Genomic DNA, 19659 nt, shown 5'->3' with positions numbered 1-19659 from the left:
ATTCATTGCTAAAAACAGGCTATGCCTTCGGCGGCTCTGGCCACCTACAGCTAGCCAAGATTGCGTCTTCCTATATATGACTTGACCTCTTTCAAGAGGAGTGTAGGGAGGAAAAAATATATCCAAGATCGTGTGACACATTACTGTAACTCGAAGAAAATATGAAAAGAGTAGTGAGAAGGAAATACTATAATTAACATTTTACGACAGGAGAGGCCTCGACATCCATGGGCCAGTTCGACAGTCCAACACAGTCATTGTAAGCTCCAAAACCAAACTGTATTCACAATGATCCCATATTTCTACTCAATACCAGATACAGAAGAGATATCCTGTGTTGTTTCCTAAAACTTTCTCCTTTTTTATATCAATGGCAAACAATATACGAGGCATTTTCATAGTTTTTTGTGTTTGGTTGAGGAGCTTACAAACTGGCTATATTGTATTCTAAAACTGGCCCATCATCATCACCTCTTCTTCTTTAGTGTTTTAGGGGACTGGTTAAGCTGATCATCACCTTCTTCTTCAGTGTTTTAGGGGGCTGGTTTAGCTTATCATCACCTTCTTCTTCAGTGTTTTAGGGGGCTGGTTAAGCTTACCACAACCTTTTACTTCGGTGTTTTAGGGGGCTGGTTAAGCTTATCATCACCTTCTTCTTCTTCAGTGTTTTAGGGGACTGGTTAAGCTTATCATCACCTTCTTCTTCGGTGTTTTAAGGAGCTGTTTAGGCCATGGGACCACGGCCTCTAAGGCCCCGGCTGTAGCCTACAGGTTGCTTGCGGCTGTGGTTGTAATGGGGCATCATGGGCAGTGTGGGTCCTGGACTATGTTTAGTCTGTGCAGGTGGGCATTGCGGCGTGTGTGTCCAACCCTCAGGCGAGTGATGGCTGTGTCCAGTCCAGTCCAGTCCAGTAGTAGGCGTGGGATTGCCTTTGTAACGGCTCCCACTTATGACTTATTCTTGATTCTTGATTGTTGATTGGCGTTGTTGTGTCTTTTAGTTTTGTTCAAATTTTTTTTTTCTGTTCTATATTGTTGTGATATAGTTTTTTTCTGTCTTCAATTTCTTCTAGAGTTAATGGTTGAAACACTAGTCGCTATCGGCTATTAAGTAGGGGAGGGCTGGGGGAGTGGATCTGCCAGTGCTGGGCCACATGTGTGTACCGTGGCAAAGGGGGAAACGTGGCAGGCGACCTCTGTTAGTCTGTCTTGTTTGCTGTTGGGACACGTCTGTCAACAGTGTGGTGGCGGGTGCTGTGCGGTGCGGGGACCAGGTACCAACTATCATCGCTGTTTTCACGCTCGTTTTGATTCTTAACACTCTTTCCTACGGATTACCGCGAGGTTAGAAGGTCAGTAGAAGACTTATATGGCAGCAATAGAATACTTTGTTTGGTAGGAAGCGAGAGACGGGCGCGTCAACATAACCCTTCGTAATTACTCAACTCGCCCTCAGCATCCCACCGTGTGCTTGGCTTTACCTCCACTGGGCATGCAGGCTCACATGATAGTCGTCTCTTTGCTGAAATTCTTTGCTGTGGTGTAGATATGTAGGTAAACGTCTACGTGTGGTGTCCATGACATTAAGGGCGCCGCCCACGCCCCCACACACTGGCTGCCCCTTCTCTTGTGGTCTGTGGCAGTACAAGTGTTCCCTCGTGACGTCTTGCACGGTTTGTATTTCTGGGTGTCTTTTGTCTTTGAAGTAACATGGAGACAGTGGTTGATTGACTTTTACTTAATTGAAAAGCTTCCACTGAAACTATTACATAAGCACTGCAAAAATGACTCCTACAAGTGTTTTCAACCATTATATCAGTTTTGCCTTCTTGTCCCAGTAAGCAAGGCCACAACTTTTCAATACATATCTATCACTATTTGTTGCTGATAAACAGGATCTACCGAAGAAGAGATGCCCAAGTTGTAGTTCAGCCTGTGGTGGGTAAAAAAATCCATTACCCTAGTTCACAGGGCAAGTGTGTGTTTAAAGGGAGGTGGGCTACATGCTGACTGGGCCTGTAGATTCATATCTAAGCATGCTAACTACCACACTTCACTGGTCCTAATAAATATAAGATTGATTACTTCCGAAAACAAAATCACTTATATTGGGCAACCAAAAATTTACCCTCAAAAAAGTCTCACACAAAGGTTGGAAATTGTAAGGAAGGCAGACCCATGCAGAAACCACAAGAAACAGGAAATAGAACACAATGATTGCTTGTGCATTGTGAAAACCAAAGGAAGAAGCAGGCATGTAGTTATTATTTCAATGACTATCACAATAAAAAGAATGTTATGAGGAAGACAGTTCAGCTCCTTTTAACATTTTACAGAATTGTTCATGTAGTATTTACCTATTTGTAGTCTACCAGGCCCGAGCTGAGCTCTAATAGTCCCGTCTCCCTATCTACATTTATCCAGCCTTTCCTTCTTAACATTCTTTCCTACGGTTTACCGCGAGGTTAGAAGGTCAGTAGAAGACTTATATGGCAACAATAGAGTACTTCGTTTGGTAGGAAGCAAGAGATGGGCGTGTCAACGTAACCCATTGTAATTACTCAACCCACCCACATCATCCCACTGTGTGCTTGGCTTTATTTTCACTGAGCATGCAGGCTCACATGATAGTCGTCTTTTTGCTGAAATTCTATGCTGTGATGTAGATATGTAGGTAAACATCTACGTGTGGTGTCCATGACGTTAAGGGCGGTATTATAAGACATTTTCGGTTCTCATATCAGCTATTTCTAAAGGTCAAAGAGGTGATCAATCGGGTTCTAATGAGTATTTCTTTAGGTTCATGGCACAGAAGAAGGGTCAAACTACCACCAGGGCAATAAAACTACTCCTTGAAATGCGCAAAACTCCTACGAAAGCCTTGTCAAATAGGTGTACTTGGGCGACGAAATGTTTAGTAATATGGCCCTAAGGGTGCCGCCCACTTTCCCCACACACTGGAACACTGAAATTCAGAAACTTCACATTGACATAACTAGTGAAAATGGATTATAAAGGATGGCTAATAAGATGTTAGCAGATAAGGGGATAAGTTTATAGATCTTACTTCAGTGGTAGTGGAGAAATTGTATTGATTAGGCATCTACTGCAATTCCTGTTCTCAGCAAGTCCTTGAATTACTGTATTTGACGGCTTATAAAACACTTTTTTTCCCAAAAAATGTCCCTGGAAATCACCGTGTGTCTTATAAGGTCAAGGTTCAGCTTTGCGACACTAGCGGTATTGAAGTTTTAGTGCAGCAGTGGCACTTGAATTAAACTGCAAATCTCTCCACAAACATAAACAAGATGATGATCGCTTTTGGAGCACCAAAGGTAACTCTTTTCTAAAGTAACAGTGTATAACAGTAGTACCTACTTACCGCTACTTCATATAAAATGTCACCAGTCAGGAAGAAAATTAAGTGACTTAATGCTTGTACCTAAACAAACTAGTTAAAACTAGTTGACGGTTGTATACCAAACCTGACAACATGCGTAAGACACGCTACGTTTCCTTAGTAGACAGTTATCATTGAGGTAAGATGGACCTTCATAAAACTATTTAACTTTGACTGATAAACACAAACAATATATGGATAATATTAACAAAGTATTGAGAAGATAGATTATTATTCGATATTTACAAGTGCCTCTTTCTTCATTTTGCGCTTATCTTTTAACATTCTTACTTTACATACATGTTCAACAAACATTGAAGCATATTCAAGTTTGAAATTTCACACTTTATGTTTTAAAGATGTACTATAATATTACAACTTGACTTATTCTGTAGAATAATGATAAAGAAATACGATGCACAAACTTTATACCTGTTACCCCTCTGAATGTTGCTGTCTCCGCCATGTTTGTTTACATCTCAAAGCAGTACCCTCAAGTCTATAAGCAGAACCAATTCTGGTAGGTCCCAGCAATTATTTGGGGTTTTAAATGTATAGTATTGGGATTTGATAAGGATCTGAATACATGTGAAACTTTAATTAATAATGACCTGATAGTGGGGAGGGGTACAAATGTCGGGCAAAAAATCTTTCCCTGACACTCATGGTTCAAGCCTGTTTATTATATTCTTTTTCAAATGCCCGTCGAAATTGGGGGTACATCTTATAAGCCCATGCATCTTATAAGCCATCAAGTACAATAAGTAATTCAAGAGTTGCTTTCTGTATCACTGTGGGATCAGGTGAAGTTCAGGGAAGCTGTTTGCCCATAATTTTTATATACTATTCAAAGGGAAAAATTAAAAACCTAAAGTTTATGTATATATAATATTTTCTTACATGCATGCATGTTTATGCAAATCAGTGTTATCATAATTTTCTTAATGTGATTTATTATATTAGGAGAACTGATTTTTAATCAAAACAAATAAAATGGTGACATGACACATAATGGATTGTGCTCAGGATCTTCTTAGAAAATAAAAAGTTCTATATATCATGCCAATATTATGCCTATACTAATAGTACAACTGGGGCCCTCTGAATGTCAATAGTACAGGAATTCGGACCTATCATTGAATTATATAGTTTGCATACTGTTCTCAAATATGATAAATATATTTATGGAAATTGCAGGGTCTTTTTAGTCTACCTGGTTCATATAAACTAAGAATCATTAATAGGAAACTCTGCAGAATTGCATCTCATTGTATATCAAAATATGCTGTGGCCTCTGAAATTATAATAATTCAGGGAGTTGTTGACAGCAACTTTGCTTGTATTGATTCTGTTCTCAGTAGAATCATTAGCATCATTATATATAATTTCTTAGAAATTCAATGGGAATTATATTTTCTGGTGGGAGGTTTGTTTAACAAGATACAAGGGCAATTACAAGACTAAAAGGAATTGGCATAAGGAAGCTGGGATTAAAAAAAAAAAAAAAAAGTTTTTTTGTGAGGGCACAGCTTGCCATTGAATATTTTCTCAGCTGAATCCTTCTTAGTAAACTGAATGGGACATGTAATATAGATGCAAGGTGTACAGATCTGTAGTTTGCTCTAGTATAAGAATTCAACTCTCATATCCAATGACAGTTACAATATATTGTTTACCCTATTATATACCCACAACCACATGATTCCCACATACCAGTTCTGTGTCTGTGAGTCTTCTTTATTTACAGTTTTTTTTTCTGGATACCTGGAGTTGTCAAATATTCAAAGATGTTTGGGAAGACTCTTGTCCTAAGCCTGCTCTGCCTTGCCCTTGCTGAGGACTTTTATGAGCTGCTAGATATTCCAAGAAATGCTGACCTCAAGGACATAAGAAAAAAGTTTAAAGAAAAGGCACTCAAGCACCATCCTGATAAAAATAAGGTACTTTTGCTTATATCTCAGTGAACTAACTTGCTTGGAACATGAGAAATGTATATAAATGCTGACAATATCTCCTCTAACTCAGATGAGTGGAATTTTAGTTAAGTTGAATTGTTTTTTCTTTTTTTCTTCACAGATAAAAATTACTGTAATCTAGTAACTTTCCTCCTTAACAGGATGATCCAGAGGCACATGAAAAATTTGTGCGAATTAACCGTGCTTATGAGGTCCTTAAAGATGAAGATCTGAGGAAGGTGTATGATCTCCATGGTGAAAAAGGCTTGGATGGAGGAAGGTGAGGAGGCTGCCCTCTCCATTTTACCTCTGTTTTTTGTATGACTGTAATTTTCTGTCGAAGTTGAAAACAGAGTCAGCTGGCATATTTAGCAAACAAGAATGGGTAGATGAATTTTTTATTCATTTCACTGTAAAATCTCATGATGATTTTAGTTAAGGTTTTACTTTTAACTTCAGATCAATAGCCTGTAATTGCAAAATGTGACTTTCTGAATTATTAAATACATACAGGGAAGCTTCCAATAAGTTTGTATGCCATTTTAGTATGTGCTCATGTATTTTTTCTTGGCTGCAGCTCAGGAGACAAGTATCATTCATGGAATTATTACCATGACAACTTCGGCATCTATGACGACGACCCAGAAGTCATAACCCTCAATAAAGCAGATTTTGGTGAATATAAAACCACCTTAATGAAAATATAAAGCAACATTTATGATTAAGATTGATATGTATACATTTTTTGTACTATAATTATTATAGATCTTAATGACTCAACATCATTGGAATAAATACCTCCCCTAGCCTCAATTTGAATGACTTTCAAGCTATGTGATGCACTTTCAGAGCAAAGTGTGATGGGATCTGCAGACATCTGGTTCATCAACTATTACCACCCAATGTGTTCACACTGTCACACACTGGCCCCAGTGTGGCGTAAAGTGGCTCGTGAGTTGGAAGGAGTGGTCAGGATTGGGGCAGTGAACTGTGATGATGACTACCACTTGTGCTCCTCCCAAGGCATACGCTCCTATCCCACACTCATATCCTATCCAGGAGTAAGAATTTACTATGTGCTTTACTTAAATTACATTGTGTTTTACACTTCAGACAAAACTCTCACTACTTATATTTTCTTATGAGGACATAATAAAAGATGTCTATGTTAACCCTTTCCTTGCGCGCGGGACGGGACGCGACTATCCCCTCAGGCGCAATCAGGCAGCCCAATGGGGGTCTTTTAACCTCTGTATCTCAAAAGCTATTCATCACAGCTGAAAACCAAAACCACCATTGGAAAGAGGAGGTCCAGATCTAAAGGAGTCGGTTATGTATGCCTCTCTTGCGAACATACATGCACGTTCAGGACGTGTTGAATGTTAACACTTACGTCGGTGCGTGTGGGATGATCAGCCATACTGAGAGAACTGCAGACATCTCTCCTTCAGATTCTGGCATGGGAGCATTGCCAACTGCAATATTTACAACTATTTGGTCAAAGAATCAGTCAGATGATATGTGAAACTATGCAAAAATGCTGCTATATTGGACAAGAACATCCACCAGTTACTCATCTGTAGATTTGCTGCGCTGGGCTGATTTGATTTTCCACCAAATTTAGTGAAGAACCCACTCAATTGGCAATCCTGTGTTGTGAGAATTAGTGTTGGAGCACTTTAATACGCGGGAGATTTGAGTGCGGGTGGAGCTCGCAGCAAGCGTTTAGCACCACCAGCAAATACGCCTAACGCTTGCTGCGAGCGTTTAGCAATGAAAGGGTTAAACATAGAATACAGTATTCCATAATGGACCATATTGGCTATACAGGCAGCGCCACACATGGTCAGCCACTCAGTGAACTATCAAAGCAGTACTTTCCATAGAATTCAGGTTACATACTAGTGTGTCTGAGGCTGCCTCCAGGATACAAGGCCTTGGTGCTGCCACTGCTCCAAGCCAACAACTGCACACACTTAACTCCTACCCAATTTCCTGACTACTCTTTAACTTGGAGAAAAACTGAAATCGGGTTGGAGTGAAGTGTGTGCAATCATCAGCTTGGAGCGATGGCGGCACCATGGCCATGTATCCTGGAGACAGCCTCAGATACACTCCTGTCTATAACTTGAATTCTATGGAAAGTACAGTTTTGAGTTGAGTGGCCACATGTGGCGCTGCCTGTATAGCCAATACGGTCCATTCTCTCAGATGGCTGTCTTCTGGCAATGTATAGCCTAATATTTACTCAGCGAGATATATATATATATATATATATATATATATATATATATATATATATATATATATATATATATATATATATATATATATATATATAATTTTTTTTCCAGAGAGTTCAGTACATGCAAGACAAAACAAAGAGGCACTTGGTGAACTACATGCTGCATCAAGTGAAGTCCTCAGCTGTGAGTCTCAAACAAAGAAGCTTCAAGGACACACTTGCCAAACAGGAGTTTGCAGACAAGCCCTGGATTGTCTTCTTCTACGAGTTCTTTGATGAAAAAGAGGAATCCTGGGCGTTGCAGACCAAACTTAGTGCAATATTTGTGAGTATAATCAATATATTCCTTCTTCTATGAACTGTGGCTGTGGTATCATTAATGTTATCTGCAAAATTTTAAAACTAGTATCCAATATTCTTACTTCAGTAAAAGTACTACCCAGTACCCAATGTAAGCTTTACTTTAAGTATAACTAAAATTACAGCAGGCACGCCCACCACATGTCTTCACACTACATGAAACGCTTACCACACAAGGACCTGAAAATCTAACATACAAACTCAAAGTGTGCAAGTTCAACCCATACTCTGCAAGGTGAAGACAAAGAATGGCCTAAATCCATTTTGTACACTGACTGCACGACACTCGCCCTGTACTACATTGCCATCAAGACGGGAAACAATTGAAAAATACAAAAACATACGAAAGTGGTGAACCATACTATCCCATTCTGCACCCAAGCCAACACTCCAGTCAATTAAACAAATGTAAAACAAAACACAAAAACATAAACAAGTGATGAAAATGTTGAATAAACACAGTAACTTGAGGGAGGCGCATGGCATGCCTCATACCTTGTTTACAAGCGATGCTACCCTTGCCACCTCACCGCCACCACCACACCATGCCAATGCTCCAGGCAGTCAGACAAAACAAGACAGATAAAAACAGAAATCAGTGATGAAAATGTAGAGTAAACACAACATGTAGAAGGGCACTGTGAAAGGTGCATGGTGTGCCTCATACCTTGCTTGTCTACCAGCCCCTCACAGCCACTACCTCACCCACGCCACCTTGTTGCAAAAGTCATTTAAAGGCATTGTGTCTGGTTTACGTTAAATATAGTATATGTGCATGTAGGTATGTATGTGCGCCTTCTTGGTGTACTGCAGTGAGGTCGCGGCTGTGTGCCTCTTGGTGAGGGAGGCAGTGATTTAGAAAATGTCAGTTAGTCAGGGCCATGCTGCCCATATACTATTTTTCCCATAAGAAAATGCATTTCTAATATGCAATTTCCGACTACATGAGCTCATGTGTTGCCCATACAGTCACGTAGTAGGCATGCCTACTGTACCTCATTAAATAGTACTCCAATACTTAAAGTACAGAGTAAGTAATTTGGTGGAAAGATTGGTTATGGGAAGTCAAGAGTGAGTAAATGAGGAATTTGGTATGAAGATTTCAGCAAAATATCTGGAGAGCAACAAGCCCCCCTGGTAAAAAAATCAAAAGAGAAAATGGGATCTATGAAGTGTTTCTTGAAAGGAATGAGGAGATAAAGGAGGTATGGAAGAGGCCTTTCGACTCTGTAATGAGGGTGTGGGAGGGAGAACGTAAGTGACCAGCTTTTAAGTAAAATTTCATGTAGGGCAGTCATATCCACAGGGGGAGATGGAGAGGAGTGAAACAGAGGAGGCACTAAAGAAATTAAAAGAGGGAAAGGACCCTGGCATTAATGGTATAACAACAGGAATGCTGAAATATGGAGGAAATGTTGTTAGTACTATGTAATCTAGTTTGGAAGTAGAGTAAGGTGCTGAAAAACGAGAAAAGCTTTCATTGTACTGTTGCACAAAGGGAAAAGGAGGAGTAGTGATTGTTGTGATTGTAGGAGAATAAGCTCACTCAGTGTGCCACAAAAGGTGTATGGAAAGGATTTGGGTGGGTGGATCATGAAAGTAACCAATAGAAATACAGATGATGGACATAGGGGGCTATTAATAGGGAGGAGAAATGTGTACCAGAGCTGAGGTGAAAATGATCATGCTGTGATTTCATAATCCCATTTCAGTGGCACTGTTGTAAAGATGGATGTCTTCATAAAATAGTCTGGCACTTGGTATCACTGTAGCATTCAGTTTTCCTCTCACTTTTTGTGCTTTAAAAAAAAAATGTAATGTAATAATTATACCTCTATTTTCAGGATGGGTTAGTTACTGTGGGCTTTGTGGAATGCTATAAAGAGGAAGATCTCTGCACTAAGCTTGGACTACACTCTGGATTGAAGTTCTTTGATGTTGCTAAAATAGAAGCTGGAGAAGGCACCAAAATAACAAGTTTAGATGCTCAAGAAATCACTAGGGAGGTTCTGAACTTTCTACCCGAGATGAAGTTGCTGGATGAAGAAAATTTCAAGGTGAGAAAATTGTGATGAATGAAAATCTGAACCATAATTTCATCTATATTCAAAGCCTTCAGGAATATGAATGTTTACAGAGCTAGGTTTTTAGATAGTCAAAAGTTTCATAATGACGATTAAACTGTATATTTTGGCGATATCAATTTCTTCATATTATGTTAAAAGCTATCTCAGTAACTATAAGAAACGGAAATGAAGCTGATGATGATTTTACTTTATACTTTCAGGCAATACGTTCAAGGCTTGAGTTTCATGAAGAGAGTGTGTCATGGCTCATCCAGTTCAGTGGTGACAGTGATGACGATGTGTCGGAGGTGAGCAATTTCCCAAGAATGCCATACTTTCAGATTTTAGGATACTATATTTATGATACTACAGTAGACCCTCTATTTGACATGAGATAAGTACCAAAGGACCTTGTGCTTATTGTTCATGCTGGGTTGAGGCATTATTTTAATGGAATTTATTAGTTTGAGACTGTAATGGCCTGTGATGTGGATAAAGATTTCAAAGGCCTTTAGCTTAAGTACCCTTTGGCTCAATGCTAGAGGGTCTGCCTTGTCTCAGGGGCTCAGGGGCCTGGGTTCATACCATGGGCTGAATGTTAGGAAAAACATATCCTCAAAGTACATCAATATTTCATGTGCATGACAGTGGTGTTATAGTCAGAATACACAAATACTGATTCAGATTGGGCAAAAATGGGTTAATATATATGACTGAATGAAAAATTGGGTTCAGGAACTAACTTCAATTTAACCCATTATAATGATTTTGCACTATAATATTTTACTAGGGATTTTTATTTTTTCCCAGAAGCATAACCTGTTTGTAAATTGGGGTTACCTGTATATGTATTTTTTTTAGTAAATCAAACTTTACTACCTTTATAGCTTCCACTGGTATTTTTTAATGATTAATATTGGCAGGAGGGTCCTGGAATGATTTTTTTCATATATAATATTTTCTTTGCCATTTACAAAATTTGCTCTTCACGTCACCCTTTGGAATGTAGTGTCATGAATGGCAAGGTTTGGCTATATGCTTTTTATTAGCTTTGAAGGTAATTCTACCTTTAAATTCAGACTATTATTTCACATTGAACCCTAAATCATCAAGAAATACCCTTGAATTGTCAAACTGCAAGGATATGGCAAATCATACATAGTGAAAAGTCTACATTTTTTACTAATAGTTCACTTGTTTCTCAAAGATCCGCAAGCTGCCTGCACTGCTGCCCTCATTGAATCTTGGAAGAATAAAATGTTCTGAGATGAAAAAGTATTGTGATGACCTCTACATCGGGAAGACACCAACATTTATGCTTTTCAAACCAGGTGGAGGATATGAGGTTCACCATGTAAGTTGAAAGGAGGTCAAGATGGTTCCAAGTATTTTTCATAAAGTTGCTGCTGGTCTCAGAAATTGTTCTTATAATATACAACTCAAATAAATAAATATATATATATATATATATATATATATATATATATATATATATATATATATATATATATATATATATATATATATATAGATATATATATATATATATATATATATATATATATGCTTAGTCAAGAAAATTGTTGCTAAAAGGTTAGCCCTAACTATTCTTCCATGATGCATCTTTGTTACAGGGGAGGCAGTTGGCTCATGACATCGCGGTGTTTGCCCGGGAAGGAGCTTCAGCTCCAAGGTTTCAGATCTTGACACCCCAGAAATTCCCAAAGGTTCTGAATGATGGGTCAACTTGGTTTGTGGACTTCTATGCCCCATGGTGCCCCCCATGCATGAAGCTACTGCCCGAGTTTCGCAAGGCCAGTAAACTAGTTAGCACACCAATAAACTTTGGTAAGAATTGTTCTTGGCTATCTTGCTGAGGCAGCTATCTTGTTAAGGCATGTACATTGATGGTTGATATTCATCTAGATTCTAGATGATGAAATAAGTTGTGAGGGATCAACCAATTTGAAAAGAAGAGACTTTTATAATCACATTTTAATAAATTACGAGTTTTTAATACTTGTCACATCAGGACTCCACTCAAGACATGTATAAAACAATTTTTCAAAGCTCTTCCATCTATCACTCAATATCTCTGACACCCTGCTCCCTCACGGGAACTTCCCTCCTGGAGATCACCATGGCACGTCTCCCTCTCTCCCTGTTCTGGCACTCCCTCTTAGCACACTCAACCCTGCCACTTCCAATTCTCTCGCTCCAATACTCGCTCACCCTGTTGATCCACTTCACAGGTGATCTGCCCCTGACACTCCTTCTCTCAATCATTCTGTCATACACTCTCTTCACAAATTCATTCTTCCCTCTTTTCATTTCATGTCCAAACCATCCCAAAGTTCTCCTGTGATTTTAACAAGATTTGCTTTGTTTTGCCTCAAGGGAGTATTGACTGTACACTGCATCAAGATCTGTGCTCCAAATTCAACATCCACCAGTACCCCACCACCATCCTATACAACCAAAGTGTTCCCCACCAATACTATGGCTACCACACTGCTGCAGAAATTGTTGACTTTATTAAAGACACTCTGAATCCAGTAGGTAAGTTAGCTGGCTTGTACCATATCCATTTTGATTGCCATACCAAATAAACACCTCTAATATCAATGAAATATAAAAGCTTTAGAAAGTATTTGGTTATATTTAGAATGAATTTAAATCTGAAATTAAAAATAGTAGGTGGAAAGTATGGTTGAACTTTTACAATAATTAAAATATATTTTACAACACTTGCTTGTCTTTTCTTGTATTTGTAGAATAAAACCCAGTGATGTGAAGATATACTGCTATGGCTTTATCAAGTTAGGCAGTTATACACAAATGATAAAACTGACAAGCAATAGACTGAGTGGACATTTAATTTGGTGTTAACCTTTTTTCAACAGTTGTAGAACTTGACAGTTCAAAGTTTGAAAAGCTCATAAGCAAGAAGCCCCAAGGGGAGATATGGGTGGTGGATTACTTTGCTGGATGGTGTGGACCCTGCCAAGACATGGCCCCTGCATACAGGAAGTTTGCCCGCATGATGATTGATCACCCGTTTGTGCATGTTGCATCCATAGACTGTGCACAGCATTCTGATGTTTGTAGGCAGCAAAAGATCAACAGCTATCCATCTATCAAGCTCTACCCAGCATCAGGCTTTGGAGTACAAGCAGCTGTGTGAGTAGACTAATTTCTATTTTTATTGTATGTTGTAGTTAATTGTTTGCCATGTAAGATTTTCTCATTGCATTTCATGCGTTTGGGTCTTAATGTGGCCCATTTTACTAGGAATTCTTTTTCTGTTTGACTAACAATAATAAGGAAAAAATGACGCCGAAAACAAAGCTGGAATTATTTTAAATTCTCAAAATAAACTGAATATCATATGTTCATGCTTGTCTATAATTTTTGGCTTTTTTACATGTTCTTTACCTCCAAACCTATGACTACATTACCTCTTTCTATCTGGGAAGAAAAATGCACACCATGGCATCAATAAATTATTAGCTGGTATTGGTTGTGTGTCCTCTATATTCTGGGGTAGGGGAGAGTGGTGATGATTCGGCCACTTTTTAAAGAAATAGATTTAGAAAAAAATTGATCAGCAGTGTAATTTTATTGATCTCAAAATGTTCCTTCATCATTCGTCTCTTAGGTTGTTAATATCACATTTGTAGCTACTAACAGTTTTCAGCAGTAGGTGATGAAATACAAGTTTCTAAATATTCTGAACGATCCTCTCCCTTGGTGATGGTTCAGTTAGTGAGGTGGGATGGCATGGACACTCATATGATATTACTCAAAACAATCTAAATATAACTTAAACTGGATTAGCTAATAAGCAAGAAATTATCTATTCCAAGACAATTGTTAAGTACAAAAACATTCTCTTTGTATTTTAAGAAAAAGTAACAAGGGAATCTCAAGTTATTATTTATGGCTTTCTTCTTCCTTGACACGCACAATATTTGAATATAAATCAACCAAAGTAACCTTTTAATAATTGTTGCAACACATATATTGTTTAAACTGATATAAAGTTAATAAAAATAATGAAAAATCAACTGTCCAAATCATCATGAATCTGTAAAAATAAATGGCTGCTCACAACTAACTGTTCTACAGCATTATCTTTGTCATGCACTGCTGCTTTACAATGGTAATGCACAATCCTCTACTTGCCATTTTTATGAAATGAGAGATTACGATACACCCTGAAAATATCACTTAGGAGATGAAAAAAATATAAAATGTGACTTGGATGAAAAAGTACGACGCTGAGGGCATGGTTGTCCTGCGTGGGCTAAGGCAACACAGTTTTGTGAGGGGAAGTGTCAGTAATGAAGGGGTTAAGGTAGTTCATGGTGCATGTGTAGTGTGTGTGCATGCATGTGTGTGTGTGTGTATTACCTAGTTGTACATACTTAGTTGTGACATATGGGAAAAGAGCTACACTCATGCTGTCCTGTCTCCATATCCACTTTTATCCAACTTTTCCTTAAAATCATGAATGTTTCTTGCACAAACCACCTCCTCCTTCAGTCTATTCCATAGCTCAATGCTTCTGTTTGGGAAGCTATACTTTTTCACATCTCTCCTACATGTGGTCGCCCTGTGTGTATGTGTGTGCGTGTGTGTCCATTTTACTAGATAACTGAAAAAAAATTCATGTTCGTTGAGGTTTATTTGTATAGGAAATGGAGAGGTGGTAATGTGATGATTATATTATTATTATTTTTATTATGATAAGCTACCAAAGCCTCCCTCCAGGGTGCAGATACAACAAGTTGAACCACACAAAATACCAAAAGGTACCGGAGAGAAGCAAAGGCAATGAATAGTCAAGAAACTGGCCAGTCAAAGCCAAAAGGAGGAAAAATAAAATAACTGTTTCAAAAAGACATTCTCATGAGACTTAAATGTAGAAATGTCTGCAGAAAGGACAATCATTGGGTAACTGATTCCATAAATTTGTCAACGATGGAAGAAAACATCGTGAGAATTGTGTTGTACAAAAATTCATAGGATTAAAAGCAAGACTGTTTTGACTAAGAGCAAACCTCGTGACCCGGGCAGGAGTAAAAGGATCAGGCACAGCACTGTGTAAGACTGTAAATAAAATGCTAAGGGCACCAACTTGACGCCAATGATCAAGATCAAGAACAAGTGCCGGAGAAATATATTTAATTGAATTGATAGCTCTGTCAAGTAACTTTAACCCTTAAAGCGCGGGCTTATTTTGCCATGCCTGTCCTCCCACGCGGGCATATTCAGGCAAAAACATACCTTAACTCCTACTTAACTCACGTAACTGAATGAAGTATCATTGTAAAGTACATACCCTTAACTGTTTTTTAACGTTAATTTGAAGACTATATGACCTTTGGTAGAGCAAGTACGGAATATTGAAGTAGAATCACTGAGAGCACATTTTTTATAGACAGTTTTCCACCCCGAGTGGACTTCCCTTCTATGATTTAGTAATAAAAAGCATAACTTTTCTACAGTTTATGTGAACCACACCCCAAAAAACTTAAATTCTAGGCCTTCTTGATGCCCTTGATGGGTGTTGAGGTCGAAGGGCCCCCATCCTGTGGATGAAATTCACTGGAAGGTGAGAAGAGGTGGGATGTCTAGCGGACATCTTCTCAAAGCTAACACAAGGCATACACTGACCAATAATTAGTCAAGAGAGCATGGTTGGGTATTGTTAGAAAGAAAACAACCTGCTTACCCTATTTCAGTGTAAACATTAAATTTGATGGCGCGCTAAGTCAAAAAATGCTTTGTCGACTATTGTCGACACCCGCGGTTTGAGTCCAGGCACCAGCTGTCGACGATTGTCGACACTCGCGTTTTAAGGGTTAAATGGCAACTGGCGGCAGACGTCCAAACAGGAGCACAATACTCAAAGTGGGGAAAAATGAATGCATAAAAAGATTTGATTACAGTTGAGTTACAAGCAAATGTTGTGAAGCAGTTATGAAGTAAGCTTGTCTTCTGTGCAATAGTGGAAGACATGGAACGGATGTGCTTCTCAAATGTCAGTTTAGAATCAAGAGTGACTCCCAACAGACAGATACTAGAAACATCCTTAATCTGTTCACCAAAAATATGCAAACAAGAATGAGGTGGATTCAAGGTATGGGATCTACTGATGGTAATGGAACGCATTTTATTTGCATTAAGTTTCATGCCCCAAAGTTGACACCAAGTGGTGATCATTGCCAAGCCCCTATACAGCAACTTCACCTCTGTTGCTACTGCTAGGAGAGTGAACAGAGGAGTATAGAGTTGTATCATCAGCATATGAAATAAGCTTATTTTTGATAATGAAGACATTTACAAATTTCAGTGATAGTAATGGGAAACCTTTAAATTATATTGTTATTTCATTTTTATTTCCCATTTCTTTGCAGTCAATATAACTGGCAGTCAAGAAGTGCAGAGTCTTTTCGACAATGGACCTACACCAACCTTCCCTCACTAGTGGAGGAGCTAGACCCACACAAGTTTGAAAGGATGCTTCAGAGTACTGAACCATGGCTCATAGATTTCTATGCCCCATGGTGTGGTCACTGCCATGCCTTTGCTCCAGAATTTGAGGATATTGCAAAGGTTAGTTGTAGTTAGTGAATAATAAGCCAATCATTTACTTGTTTGCTTTGGTTGATATCTAACTTCTCATTAAATGTAAGTTATCAGTAGCTCCATATTTTTAAGGCAGTGCATCAGATGAGGCACTACTAAAATGATAAAATAATAACTTGAGTATCCATTATAATCCAACACTGCCAGGTAAATGAGAGAAAAAAGGACATTTTGCTTTGATTTGTGATGCAGGGGAGTACAATTGTTGATCTCTAAAGTCTAAAAGTACTTTCCATGCTTTTTTGCTTGAGCCTAACTTGGCCAGCTTCTCAAGCTATGCTTTTACTGTATGAATATTTCTTATCTATCACGTATGGTGGCACTGTGATTGAATACCCCAATCTCTCAGGATGTGTATGGTCTTCAAAAGGTGTTTATATGTTTTCCACCATATCTTGCAAACCCACAAAATAACTGAGAAATATTTTATGGGCTATTGGTATAGTTAGTTAAACTGTATTGAAAGGACATGAGTCATTGAGTTACTAGTTGAGCTTCATTTCTATGTAGGTTGGTTTCTTGTTCCATTCATCTCCATTAACATGTTATTTGAATTATTAATAATTGTTTAGCACTTTGTGAGCATCCATGTTTTCTTTTTCAGGCTCTTGAGGGCAAAGTCAAGACTGGAAAGGTGAATTGTGACCTTCACAAACATGTGTGTCGATCTGCAAGAGTTGACGCATACCCTACAGTATTCCTATACCGAGGTTCACAAACTGGGCACCAACAGAGTCCTCGTGGCATGGAGTTTCCATCTTTGAACAAAGAGGATATTATAAATACAGTTCCTCGATGGTTACCGAAAGACAGAAGACATGATGAATTGTGATGCAGAAACTCTTTATAAGTATTGTAAAGTCATTGACAATGTGTACTTTTCTTTTATTTTTCTTGCTTCAACAGAAAGTGGTGCTAATATATGTTTTCCTTACTGTTAGTATAATATTTTGTTCCCTCTTGAATTCATACTTGTTTGTAAGTAATCTCCACAAGGAATGAGTCATATTTTATTGCTATGCTCAGTTTGCGCGCACACACACACACACACACACACACACACACACACACACTCACTCACTCACTCCAAGCAAAGCTAACAGCTTATTCTTCAAACCCAAAACTTGAATTTTATGTTCATGGGTATTTGTTATCTGGCCAATTATTTTACATATGTACCAGGCAGCAGGGTAATGCACATGTTTTCAGCTTGATTGATAAAATAATTAACATAAAAGTATTTGATGCTATGTATTTTGTCAGTGGTCTTAAGAAATCTTCATTGAAGAATCAGTTTTAACAGTGCCACCTGACATGGTTTCTGTGTCTGTTCAACAGTGGCAGCTATAACACTCCTCTTTTGTAAACATGACAGAATGTCTAGAATTCAAAATTTCAGTATATATATCAGTTTTGAGTTGCACATAGTGAAATGTATTGAATTTAAGAAAAGAGAGGTGACACACTTATCTTGAACTTTAGTGTATCCTATAATATAGTAGTGCACCTTGATATTGTATTTAAAACAAATGATTAGTGCCAACCACCATGTGATATGGACTACTTAGGAAAGAAGAGCTCTGATGAATATGACTAAGTTTGCAGGTTTTTAAACAAAATATTGAATCCTGACCTGTTAATATATTTAGTAATTGGTCTGAACTTCATTTGAAATGATCTAGTAGTACTTTCATGACAATTTTTTTTTCTATTCTAGAGCACCAATGCTTTGATTTCTCTTAAAAAATACAACTAGCTGTGCTTATTGGCATTGCAACAGTTGTTGGATATAAGGAAGAGGAGAAGTCCATGAATGCAATTTAAAGCTTTAAATCTTTCATTTGATGACAGCATTCTTTACCTCAAAGGTAGGAAGAGACAGTTCCTTCGAATTTCTTTTTTCTCATTTTTGCGAATCTCACATTCTAAGCATAATTCATGGAACTTATGTACACTCATGTTTTGGCAAAATATTTTATTTATTGCATAATTATAGCATCTTCTGATATTAATTTATACTCTTCTCCTGAAGCTGAGAAATGTTCCTTTTAAACTTAAGATTTCAAGATTTAGTAGTGTGTAAATTAAAATCAGTTTAACAATAGTTTCATAATTCAATTGATCAAAATGTGATTTCATCATGTTACTCAAGTTGGCACCAGATAGAGTGAGAGTGAAGCACTCTGCACCAGCCTCAGTTTTCAGTGGTTGTTTTTTACCTACTTACACACCTGTTGTGATACACCTGTGCGATCATGAATGATTGAAATGTGAGTGAAAGGAAGAGTGCGAGAAAAAGAATTCAATCATTATGACATTTTATGCGTATGATGACTTTTTGCAATAAATGAATTAACCAGACAGTATAATCTCCCTTCCTCCACATCATGAAAAAGGCAGAAGTGATAGCTAAAGATGAATTATTGAATGTGTCCTGGTAACCTTATGGCTGCTCATCAGCACTTTTTCGTCACCATGGCCAAGCTACTTTAAATATCTCAAACCTAATTCAGCCAACTAAGCCCAGGTTTGCCCCAGGCTGACCTATCATATGGGGAGGTGGTGGCTGAGTTGTTAGCGTGCCGGCGCCGCATCCGGGAGATCCAGGAGGAACGCGGGATCGAATCCTGGCCGCCACACAGCTGGGATTTTTCAGTCACCGCCGAGTGGCCTAAGACTACCCACATGCTGCCCTGAAGACCACCTATCAACCCAGACTATAGATTACCTCTTAAAAGAGAGGCTCAAAGATGAGCTCCGGGGGGCAGTATGAACCAAAACAAGATGGCGCCACTATAAACACTCGCCAGCGCCACAACGGGCTGGGCCGACCATCAGGCCCCACCAGTGAAAAAGCCTAACGGCGCAATAGGCCGCGACGTATAGAAAAACTAATTCATTATGTCAGGTGCTTGTTGTGCTACACAGCTTGTGAATTATGGCAACATGCAAACTTTGTATGTTGGTATATAATCAGTC

At 38.4% G+C, this 19659-nt stretch overlaps 1 protein-coding gene across 2 annotated transcripts; it reads left to right on the top strand.

Moving 5' to 3' along the window:
* The first annotated feature begins 1085 nt into the window (after positions 1 to 1085).
* Positions 1086 to 19041, top strand: LOC127001933 (dnaJ homolog subfamily C member 10-like). 2 transcript variants are annotated; one of them, XM_050867188.1, is made up of 14 exons: positions 1086 to 1274; positions 5148 to 5340; positions 5517 to 5635; positions 5933 to 6030; positions 6205 to 6416; positions 7710 to 7925; positions 9805 to 10017; positions 10248 to 10334; positions 11234 to 11380; positions 11661 to 11874; positions 12424 to 12585; positions 12930 to 13206; positions 16449 to 16647; positions 17285 to 19041. In XM_050867188.1, the coding sequence occupies exons 2-14, from the start codon at positions 5188 to 5190 to the stop codon at positions 17510 to 17512; spliced, it is 2325 nt and encodes a 774-aa protein (XP_050723145.1). In that variant the 5' UTR covers positions 1086 to 1274; positions 5148 to 5187; the 3' UTR covers positions 17513 to 19041. The 2 variants fall into 2 exon arrangements, with proteins under 2 accessions (XP_050723145.1, XP_050723155.1); XM_050867198.1 differs by lacking the exon at positions 1086 to 1274 and adding an exon at positions 1376 to 1673.
* Positions 19042 to 19659: the final 618 nt, after the last annotated feature.

Source organism: Eriocheir sinensis, chromosome 2 (assembly GCF_024679095.1).
Source record: "Eriocheir sinensis breed Jianghai 21 chromosome 2, ASM2467909v1, whole genome shotgun sequence".
NCBI lineage: Eukaryota > Metazoa > Arthropoda > Malacostraca > Decapoda > Varunidae > Eriocheir > Eriocheir sinensis.
Note: the sequence above shows the minus strand (reverse complement) of the source record. Positions and strands in the feature narration are given on the sequence as shown.

Coding starts and splice junctions, on each gene's coding strand:
- LOC127001933 (XM_050867188.1), top strand. CDS start 5,188: ATGTTTGGGAAGACTCTTGTCCTAAGCCTGCTCTGCCTTGCCCTTGCT. Junction 5,341..5,516: donor ACCATCCTGATAAAAATAAG/GTACTTTTGCTT, acceptor CCTCCTTAACAG/GATGATCCAGAGGCACATGA. Junction 10,335..11,233: donor GTGATGACGATGTGTCGGAG/GTGAGCAATTTC, acceptor TGTTTCTCAAAG/ATCCGCAAGCTGCCTGCACT.